The 11,555-nt window shown below is 33.6% G+C and overlaps 1 protein-coding gene across 1 annotated transcript; it reads right to left on the reverse strand.

Moving 5' to 3' along the window:
- Positions 1-9,623: 9,623 nt before the first annotated feature.
- LOC123221905 (8-hydroxygeraniol dehydrogenase-like) lies at positions 9,624-11,445 on the reverse strand. Its single transcript, XM_044644882.1, has 5 exons — positions 11,266-11,445; positions 11,060-11,173; positions 10,327-10,840; positions 10,082-10,235; positions 9,624-9,995 (listed from the first exon to the last, which is right to left on the reverse strand). The coding sequence occupies exons 1-5, from the start codon at positions 11,361-11,363 to the stop codon at positions 9,787-9,789; spliced, it is 1,089 nt and encodes a 362-aa protein (XP_044500817.1). The 5' UTR covers positions 11,364-11,445; the 3' UTR covers positions 9,624-9,786.
- Positions 11,446-11,555: the final 110 nt, after the last annotated feature.

Raw genomic sequence — 11,555 nt, forward strand, 5'->3', positions numbered from 1 at the left:
GCAAAATTTTTAACGTAGTTCAAATGGTCTATTTGTGTATATTGAAGGTGCATTATGTATAATTGTATATCCTAGGATGAATACAATGAGTTAATAATTAAAGTTATATAACCATATGTGTATGTAGATATCTCTATGTATAGATCTTTCATCTCTTCTTTCTCTCCCAATAGTTTTTATATTTATAGGATGAAAAGGAGAAGTTATAATTAAATTACGATAATAAATATATTCCTAATTCAAACATGATTATATGAATTTATTATTATTCTAATTATCTAAAAAATTATTGAAAATATTCTAATTGAATAGGTAAAGATAATTTTCTCTTATTGTCATGAAAGAGAACAAGAAGATTTGTATAGAATATTTAGAGACAAATTGTTGCTAAGTGAAAGTCTTCTCAGTGACCTAGACTAGAATGTTTGCTTGTCTCTTGTTGTATGGTGATTAGGAATTTTCAATTGCTAGCGTTATGATTAGTCACTAGTTATGATTGTTCAAGTAGGTTTCTATGAAGAAACGTTTGTTCGGGAGATGCCTTGTGGATTAGAGTATACTCTATAACAAATAAGTTTCATTTTCCCTTTTAAATAAAGTTTTTGTTATTTAGTTTAAGTCTCAAATTCTCTTTTGTGACGAGAAGATGAAGACTATAAGTGTTCAAATATGTTATATTCCAGTTAGTTGAAAATCCAACATCTATATTTATGGATTTCATCATACACACACATGTTTGTTTTTTGGGGGGTGTGTGTGTGTATAATATGATAATTTTAAATTAAAAGTAAAATAATATTAAATCATATAATAACACATTATTATTAATAGACAAATTGTACTCATTATTAGTATTTATCATCTTAAACAAATATTTAACTATCATCATGGGTAAATACTATATAGGTCATCATGCAAAGTAATTACATTAATAGAAATTAATATAAAGTACTAAACTCTCATCATGGATTGAAACAATTCATCAACATGTGTTTGCCTATTTTGGACTGGGTTTTGATTAGGGCAAGTAGAACTTGAATTTGATGCAACGGTTGATTTGAATAACATTAGTAAAGGTCAGAGTTATTTAAGTCAAGCTCGAGGAAAAAGTCCTTAAGCAAAGTCAAAATCCAAAGGACTTCATTAGAAGGTTGATCTATGTAAAAATTTCCTGAATTTGCTTCTTTTTGTTTTCTTACTTTCATTATTGTAGTCCTATTATCTAATTTAAAAAAGATATGTTTAATATTGTTGGGCAAGCATGAATTAAGTTAAAAGATTATCAACAATACTACATGTAAACATTTTCAATATATAAATGATGTGTCATCATATAATTGAGTATTATTTTATATTTAATTTAAAATAACTAATTATATAATTATACATTATCTGTATACTATTTTATATACTCAAAATATGTATAATGTGATGCTTACCTGAAATCCAATGAGGAATCCCATAACCGAGCAATTGACCACATGGATTGACATCATGTAAGGTTGGTGGTTCTTTAAACAAAACTCTTATTTGCTATTTATGCCTTGCCACATGGAGCCTTTTGTCTTATTCCATGACAACAAACCTCAAAACTGACTGAATGCATCAAAATCATTGACTAGATGCAAGAAGCCATCATTTATAACATTCTTATTATCTACCCCTAATAGCAAGACACGCGATAAATACAATACCACAAACATCACAACATCTTCATCATTGTCTCTTCAAATCTGGTCTTTAATCGCCCTTTGGATGTCCCTATATTGTAATGAACTATCCCCGAAGAGTATCCCTATTTTAGTCTAAGCCTTCTTGTATAATCTACATAGTGTGACACTTCTGTATCATCCCTGAATATTAGACCAATTACAAAAGCAAACTTTACTAGGCTGAAATGAACTTCAACACTATTTATTTTGAACCATAGTTCTCTGTCAGTGTCTTTACAGTTAATTAAACGAAATAGCACTGCATGCATAAAAATGACGCTAAATCGGATCTCTTCCAATCCCAAGAATTGCCCAAAACATTTCATTTGGAGCATTCTCATTGTGTTATCGTTAGTTTCTCATTTATGATGCTTACTATATTTATCTTCATGTAAAGCGTCATTTGCACATAAAATCTGAACGCTTTATGAAACCTGTACACGCCCTCTTAGATATTGATTCGACGTTCTTGGAAATGAACAAATGGAAATGCATTTACACAAAAAAAATTACTATTCTATGAATAGTATCAATAGGCCATATCACCTAGACGATTATAGGAGATATCACTTACTAGTGATATTACTTGCATGTTCTTCTATTGCTCGTGGTTTCAAATCAAGGGAAAACCCAACAAAATCACAACCAAAACCAACACTTCTATTTTTTGATTATAAACCTTTCATTTTCACATAAAAATTCTCAATTTTTCATATATCCAAACCCTAGATCTAACTCATAAAACAAGCCATCAATCAACAATCTAATCTAACTCACTCAGCATGCCATTGCTCCCAAATCAGTCAGTCTTCCTGGATTTAGATGACGACATCCATAGTGTTGGTAGGTGGAGCATAAATCTTCTCCAGCATTTGATCTTCTCATCAACATCGGTTCAGCTTATTTTCATTGGCGTCAGTGGATATCTTTCTCGTCAGTGTTGGCATCGACATTCACAAGTTGCAATCTCAAAGGTTTCAGAACACTTAGGTTTAGGGTCTCACAGGTTGCTTTTAAAAGCTTTTCCCCTCTGCAATATTTTCACGTGATGGTTTCCCTTCTGCAATATTCTTCAACCTTGCTTTCCCCTTGGTTGGTTTCAGAAGGTGTCACCTACTCTGTGTATTCATGCATGAACAGTCATGAATGTATTAGTTCAAACTTGGTCAACAACATGGGTATTTTAAGAACTGTATATATTTTATAGTATGATTATTTTCTGTGTAAAAAGTATGGTAAAATTGTATAACTGAGCTCAAAATGTGGTTTTTTTTTTTTTTCAATATACCTTTAGTTGTAGGTTTTAGGCTTTTCAGTCTTTTTAGCTTTTAATTAATTTTAAATTTATAATTTTAAATTTTAGTATTAAATAATGTTTCTAAATGAAGATGTTGGTTTTTTTTTTTGGGTTTTAGGAATATACCAGTTTTATTGGTTTTGATTGCTTTTTTCAATTGATTAATAATAATATAAAAACCAGACAAAATCATATATCAGTTCTGGTTGAATCAATCTGATTTTCAAAACATTGCTTATACCATTAGGTTTAAGGATTATACTTAAATTCATAGGGTTTATATCTACAAGGTAAAGGCTCTAAGGGGAAGGTTGGGGTCCTCCTCCCTTCACCCGGGCTTGCCCCTCCTTGAGCATAATTCAGGCAAAGCTCAGTCCCAAGTTGGGCTTTGGACTCAGGCTCTACACATGAGATTTTTTTCCCTACCTCTAATGCATTGAGATGTTGAATTTCTTCTTTCAACTTTGAAAATATAATACAACAAAAGTTAAAACTAAAATTGATAAATATGAGATATCTTTATAAAATAAATATTCATCTTTACTTTGGGGGTTAGGTTCTTGTAAGGATACAGGATCCCTGTCCTTGTATTATCATAGCAAGGAGGAGGATGAGGATCAAATGTGCATAAGAGGATGGGGATAAAGATCCTTACCCAAATTCTCATCCATAAGTGTGAGGTGTTTTATTTTTTATTTATTTTAATTGACAAAGTGTAGATATTTTTCTACCTTTTAACCATTTTAACTAACACAAATTCCATAACATTAGCCCATCCATGGTGGGATAAATGCTACTTTTAAAACCTCAGAAGGATTTAGTCTCAAAGCTTTGTCTAATTTTTTTTATATATAAAATATTCCCTTTTTCAAATTTAGACTACTTATTGTAGCTTTGCAAGTGCTAACTAGTGTCATTAACTCAGTCGTTGCTAAATACAAGTATTTATTTATACCCGAAAAACCTCTAACTTAGAGATTGAATATAAAAAAGTTGTTGCTAGATCAGGTGAATAAGGTAGTGGTAGATTTGTTTGCATGTTTACTATTTTCTTATTCAGCCAAAGGACTATTTCCCATTTAAGTTTTAATGCAAAGACAATTACATATTTATGAGATTTCAAAAACTCAAATACCTATCCATAGGTTAACTTCTATTAGAGGTAAAGGCAAACTCATTATTCTATCACTAAATCCCAAATACTAAAAATTTATATCATTTCCCCATTTACTTTATAAAACTAACAATTTCCCCTCATAATTAAACTTTGAAAAATTGTATTTCCCCCTTTGGTTTTTTCTTCCTTCTTCAACGACTGAATGTCATTCTCACCATTGGTCAACCTTCCTACCATCTTCTTCTTTTGTCGTCAACGTTCTCACTGAACCAATTTTGTCGGATGAAGACAAACCATCTTTGTTTGATGAAGAGATGAAAATGATTCATCGTCTTGGTCTCTTTAGCTAGACAAAAATGAATTGTCTTTATCCAATTGACTAATTGACGTTAGAAGATTCATTAGTCGAATGAAGATTATTCATCTTCATTTGGTCAAACAAAAGAAGATGACAAATCGTCTTTGTCGAACGAAGACAATTCATTTTCATCCAACAAAATTGGTCCAGTGGGAATGTCAATGATAAGAGAATAAGATGGTGGAAAGGCTGGCCATTGGTAGAAACAACATTCAATATTTAGAGATGGAAGAAAAAACCCTAGAGGGGAGATGTAGCTTTTCAAAGTTTTTAATCATGAGAGGAAATTGTTAGTTTTCTAAATTAAGAAAGGAAAATAATATAAATTTTTAGAGTTTTGAAGTTTACTGGTAAAATATCAATTTAACCTTTACTTCTAACAGAAGTTCGCCTATAGGTAGATATTTAAATTTTTAAAATCTCATGAGTATATATTTATCTTTGCATTAAAACTTGGGTTAGAAATAGTCCTTTGGCCTTGCTTATTCAATTAATTTGGTTAATAATTTAAAATTCTTTATACATTATTATGGACTTAAATTTTATCTCTTTTTTTTTTTGGTAAAACAAGTGACAGACCCCAGAAAAGAAAAAAATAAATCAAGAGGGAGCTAAGGCTCCCCTAAAATCACATTCTATGATCTCTTAAAGCTTAGGAGGAGCTCAAAAAAACATCTAAAAGGCATTTGTGGAAGTAAAACTCTTTCTTGCAATCCAGTCAACAACACAATTTGCTTTTTGGGTAGAATGAAAAATGTTTATATTCCAATTCAAAGAAAACATGTTCTATATGTTAGTAGTAATATTGGCATTAGGACCAATGATAGGTCTTTACTAAGAATGGTGTCAACCAGCTCCTTGTGATCAGACTCTACCTAAAGACTTACAAGAAGACGCACCCAAGCAAACTTTAATCCATGGTAGATAGCCCACAACTCTACAGTGAAAGGTGTACAAAATTCTAATGGCATTATAAAGCCACATATGAACTTACCTTTGTTGTCTCTAATCAGCCTACTAGTAGAAACAAAACCTACAACCATATTAATAGCAACATCCACATTAAGTCTATACCATTCAGCTGGAGGAAGTGTCCATGCTTCATTATGGGACAACACACGAATGCCCAAAATATTTTTTAAAAAAAGGTTCCAAGCTTCCAAAACTCCAGCCACCTGTCTGTGAATCTAAAATGGGTCATCATGTGGTCTAAAGTAATCTGGGTTATGGACGTCCTGGTTTCTCTAAAACCATAATGAGTAAGTAGTGACAGAGAATGTAGTGTCCCAATTCAAATAAGTTCAAGTCATAGTTAATAAAAGGTTACACCATAACCATTCTTCCTTGTTTGACATAAAAACCAGGCTTTCCAATTGGGGCGAATAAGACTCAACCAAACTGACATAGCATAGGAACAGTCTCTAAACACATAAAAGTCACTTTAAACCTCATAACTACACAAAGGGTAGAAACTAGTATCAGAGAGGCCTAATATGAACTTTCTCTCATTTGTAAGCAATTTGCCATGTTTAAAAAGCCATAAAAAAATTTCTCATTCTCTCTGGTATTTTGAGATGCCAAATCTTTCTCCAAAGTCTATCAAGAGGTGTCAAATCAAAACTCATCAAAGTCTTGTAAGCTTATTTAACTAAGAATTGTCCATTTTTGGATGGGAGCCAAACACATCAATCCTTAAGATGTCTATTCGAGGGAGGAGGAAACAAAGATAATAAGAGGTAGACACTTTTTGGCAAAAAATGGTTGAAAATATGTCAATTCCAATTCCCATTTTCATCAATCATATCACCAACTTTAGCATTTTTTTTTATGTGTGGAATCGGAGATGTGCATAAAGAGACAAGAGAGCTATTATTAGCCAGCCAATGGTCATCCTAAAAGCTAACATTGAGGCCATTTCCAATTTTCCAACTACAATAAGACTGCATAAATGGACAAATGACATAAAGTCCTTTCCAAAGATCCGAGTTAGTCTACTTTGAGGACCACTCATTACTTAATGCATTGGAATATTTAGTTGTGATTACATAGTTCCATAGACTACTTTCATGTTGAATGGACCAAACCAATTTCATCATGTATATGTTATATTAGTTTTGTATAAGGATCGAATATCAAAGCCTCATTGATTCTTTGGGTGACAAATCACTTTCCAAGAGACAACATACATCTTTTTACTATTTGAATCACCACCCTATAAGAATCTATGACTTACACGCTCAAGATCATTAATTGTGGCTTTAGGTTGGAGAGAAGACTGCATTGAATATTAAGGAAGATTCTGAAGGACTGAATTTAACAAAGTTGATCTTCTAGCAAGCGAGAGAGTTCTAATTTTCCAGCCTAATAATTTTCTTTGAGTGTTGTCCAAAATTTTGTTGAAGGTCTGTCTTGTCACACGACCCAAGGAAATAGGAACACCCAAATAGTTACCAATCATTTGAGTTGTCACAAAATCACTAGTAGTAGAGAGTCTTTCAGCAGTTAAATTGCCAACTCCTCTAAAGAAATAAATAATTGTTTTACTTTGATTCACCTTAGCACCAAAAGCTTCACAAAAATCCTTCAAACAACTCCTAATTACTTTAACTTGATGAAGTCTTGCCTCAGCAAAAATAGGTAAATCATCAACAAACATCATATGTAACACCGGAAAGTGAATTCCGCCAACCTTAAAAGGATACCAATCTCTATTACTAACTACGTTAGATATGCGATGAGTCAGTCTTTCCATGCAAATAACAAAGATATAGGGGGAAATGGGGTCCCCTTGCCTTATTCCACAAGATGGTGCAAAAGTTTCAATTTGGGCGTCATTCCATTAAACTTGAAAAGAGACCAAGGAAATAAAATCCATGATTAACAGAATAAGATCACCAGGTGTACGAGCAAAATTAAGTGTTTCTTCTATGAAACTCCAACTCAGCTTGTCATATGCTTTTTCAAGATCAACTTTCATTGCTATATACTGTTTTCTTGTATTCTTTTTCCTAATTGAATGAAAAATCTCCTGAGCCACAACAACATTTTCTTGGATGTGTTTTCCAAGTACAAAGAAAACCTGAAAAGGTGAAACCAGGTTATTCATAAACGGTTTCAATCAATTTGTTATTACCTTACTAAGAACCTTAAGTGACACATTGTAGAGGGATATTGGTTTGAACTGTGAAATCATCTTTGGGAAGTCAATCTTGGGAATTAGAGAAAGTAGAGTCTTATTGAATTTCTTATCAATGGAGCCTTTCTAAAAAGCTTGTTGGACGATGCTTGTAAGAGACTCACCAACGATATTCCAATTAGCTTGATAAAAACCTGTAGGGTAGCCATCAGTACTTGGTGCTTTGAATGATCCCATACTTAGCACGACATTAAATACTTCTCTAGTAGTAATTGGTTTAATTAGTTAAATACTTCTCTAGTAGTAATTGGTTTAATTAGTTATTGTTTATTATTTGGAGGGATTGGTTGAAAGGAAATTGCAGTATAGAGATGCCTCTTATTATGCATATCCTCTGCAAATAAGTTCTTAAAATATGTCACAACGTGTGTTGCATTATAATGCTTGAATTTGACATGAGTGATCTTGGAATGTTGCATTATTTTCTAGGTATTGAGATAGTGTAATCTACTACTGAAACTTTTCTTTGTCAAAAAAAATATGTGCAAGAAGTGTTGGACAGGTTTGAAATGCATAATTGCAATTTTGTTACAACTCTTATTGACAAAAGCTTCAAGCTTGTGAAAGACCTTGGAGGGAGGAAGGTTAATAGCACACTTTACAAGCAGCTTGTAGGAAATCTAATGTATTTAACAGCAACCTGACTAGATATTATGCATGTTGTTAGTCTTATCAACAAGTTTATGGAACATCCAAAGGAATTGCATTTGTTGGCAGCCAAGAGAATCCTCAGATATTTGAAGGGTACTTCTAATTTTGGGTTGTTTTATAAGAAATGAGACAAATCAAATTTGCTTTGATTTACTAATAGTGATTATGCTAGAGATATGAATGATAGAAAAAACATTTCTAGCTATGTTTTTATGATGGGTTTGAGTGTTGTTTCATGGTCATTGAAGAAGCAACCAATTGTTACGTTATCTACTATTGAAGCTGGGTTTGTGGCTACTACTTCATGTGCATGCCAAGCTATTTGGTTGAGGAAAGCTCTTGAAAGGCTTCAATTCAAGCAATAGGGAGCTACTCGTGTTTATTGTATAACAGTTCAGCAGAAACTCTCAAAAAATCTAGTTTTACATAGGAGAAACAAGCGCATAGATGTGAGATATCATTTCTTACGTGATCTTGTGGAAAATGGAACAACTGATCTTATATATTGCAAAAGCGAAGATCAAGTTGCTGATATACTAACAAAGCCCTCAAGTTGGAACATTTGTGAAACTTCGAAGGCTCTTTGGTGCGTGCAACTTGGAGAATCCAATTTGAGGGAGGGATTGCTATTTTATGTTTTCTCTTAAACTGAATGTGATAGCTTTCACTTTAAGGGTGGGAATAATAGTGTTTATTTATTTTGTTAAATGAGTCAAAATTAGTCCATTAGTGGTTTCCTATTTTCAAACAACTATTGATTTTGCTAGTAGTGGTTTGTTAATGGTTTCTTAATCTTGAGCAACTATTGATGTTGTTAGCTATTTGTCTGGTGGGCCTTACTTTGTTTGGCTATATATATGAAGTAGTATGAAAGGAATAAATATAATTGAGTTTCATTCTTCTTTGTTCTCTGTTTTTGTGCTCACCAAGTATTTGTTAAAATATCTATGAGAGTGTTCTGTTATTAATATAAACTACCATCCCCTTTCAAAGCATTTGCAAATGAAGCATAACCTCCTTGTGCCAATGACCTCCTTGGTGACAAAGATCAGACTCTCTTGACCTTCTTCTTTCTCCTGAGAATAACATCTGTTTCCTCTGATGTCTTGGTGTTGCTAGAGAGGGTTCCACCCTCGTTTTTGCTCATCTTGTCAGATTTTGAAAGCACTAGCTGAATTTTAATATTTCTTTGCTCTTGGTAACAATGGAATCGTGCGTTACTTCAATTTACAAGAAGAAAAATGATCGTAAAGTTTGTTTGCCACATTTATTGCCTGCTGGGATAACCAGAGTTAGAATAAAAAGCATTTGTTATTTATTTCAATCACAACTCAAAATATTGTAATACATGTAGAGATACTCTGTTACATAAATCTATGAGGAAATTTCTGTATTTTAGCACTCAAAAACCTTGAAAGCAATGCAATAAAACTTAGAAATACGCCAATATAGTCATCAAGGCTTGGTAGCTGCCAAGGTATTCCCAATGTCAATGACAAATCGGTATCTAACGTCAGCCTTAGCAAGTCTCTCCATAGCTTTGTTCACATAATCCATTGGAACAACTTCAATATCAGCCGTTATGTTGTGTTTTGCTGCAAAATCAATCATCTCTTGTGTCTCTTTCATTCCTCCTATAATACTGCCGGCCACCGTCTTTCTTCCTGTTGTCACATCATCATTTATTAATTAACTCAAAAGTTGAGATCATAATCCATAATACAATATTATGTTTTTCTCTGGGACTTACCCATAAGTAACGAAAAGACAGGCAACTCCAGTGGCTTTTCTGGGGCACCAAGCATAATAAGTTTTGCATTGGAATTCAACAGACTGAGCAGTGGCATAATGGGATGAACTGCAGACACTGTATCAATTATACCATCCAAAGTTCCCGTAGCCGCCTGCAATTTTATTTTAAAAAAAAACATATTCTTTCGTTACAATCAGAATACACATTTTTTACAGCAATTTTATTTAAGAACCTCTTGTTACCTGCATTTTTTCTGGGTCACGGCTAACCAAAAATGAATCAGCACCAAGATGTTCCAAAGCTTCTTTCATCTTGCTTGGAGAGGTACTAATCACTGTCACTTTAGCGCCAAAAGCCTTGGCAAATTTAACAGCCACGTGACCAAGCCCACCGAGGCCGACGACGCCAATGTGCTTCCCTGGTTCAGCTAATCCAAAATATTTCAAGGGGCTATAAACGGTGATCCCAGCACAGAGAAGAGGAGCACCAGCATCAAGTGGCATACCATCAGGGAACACAACAATGTAGCGTTGATTGGCAACCATATGATCAGAATATCCTCCATATGTGATTGTTCCATCAGTGTAGATGGAATTGTAAGTAAGTAGCATTTTTGAACAGTGGTTTTCAAGATTATTGACACAACTCTCGCAGGAGTGGCATGCACCCACCATACATCCAACACCAACTTTGTCTCCTACTTTTACTTTCTTCACTTTGCTACCCACTTCTGTCACTACTCCAACAATTTCATGCCTGCAATCATGTTTTCGATTTTAGGAATCCAATTTTAACGTGTATGAATGGATTGAACTAGAGAACACATTAAAAGGATCAAGATAAGACACCCACAAATAAAGTTTTAATCTTTTGACTAGAAATAAAGTGATTCTTTCCTGGTCCAAGGCCATACAATTTGTGGTTTTATGGAAAAATACAAGAAGAAGAAGAAGAAGGAGGAGGATATTTACATACCCAGGAAGCAAAGGGTAGGTAGAGTTGTCCCATTCATTTTTGATACTGTGAAGATCAGAGTGGCATATCCCACAATATAACACCTTAAATCTCACATCTTCATCACCTGTTTCCCTGCATATATGTTAACCATTATGATGTTATGATCTGACTGATGAACGCTAAACTGTTAGTGAAATTTTAATGTAATATTGAAAATGAAATACCTCCTGGAGAATTTGAAGGGGGTGAGATGACCAGAAGGGTCAGTGGCTGCCCACCCAAAAGCCTTAACAGGGTGTTGTTCCTCCGGTGACTTGGCCATCTTGCTAGAAAGAAAAAAATGTGGTAGTTTAGAGCTTGAAATGAGTAGTAATAAGAGAGAAGGCAGTGAAAAATTCAGCTAGTCTTGAGATCTATTTATACAGGAAGGCGAATGACCAGGACTAATTGCAGAGTTAGGAGAAGTGATGTATTGTATTACGGCAGCGTGACATATATGGTGACCGAACCATAG

The sequence above is a fragment of the Mangifera indica genome, chromosome 1 (genome assembly GCF_011075055.1).
Source record: "Mangifera indica cultivar Alphonso chromosome 1, CATAS_Mindica_2.1, whole genome shotgun sequence".
Taxonomy (NCBI): Eukaryota; Viridiplantae; Streptophyta; class Magnoliopsida; order Sapindales; family Anacardiaceae; genus Mangifera; species Mangifera indica.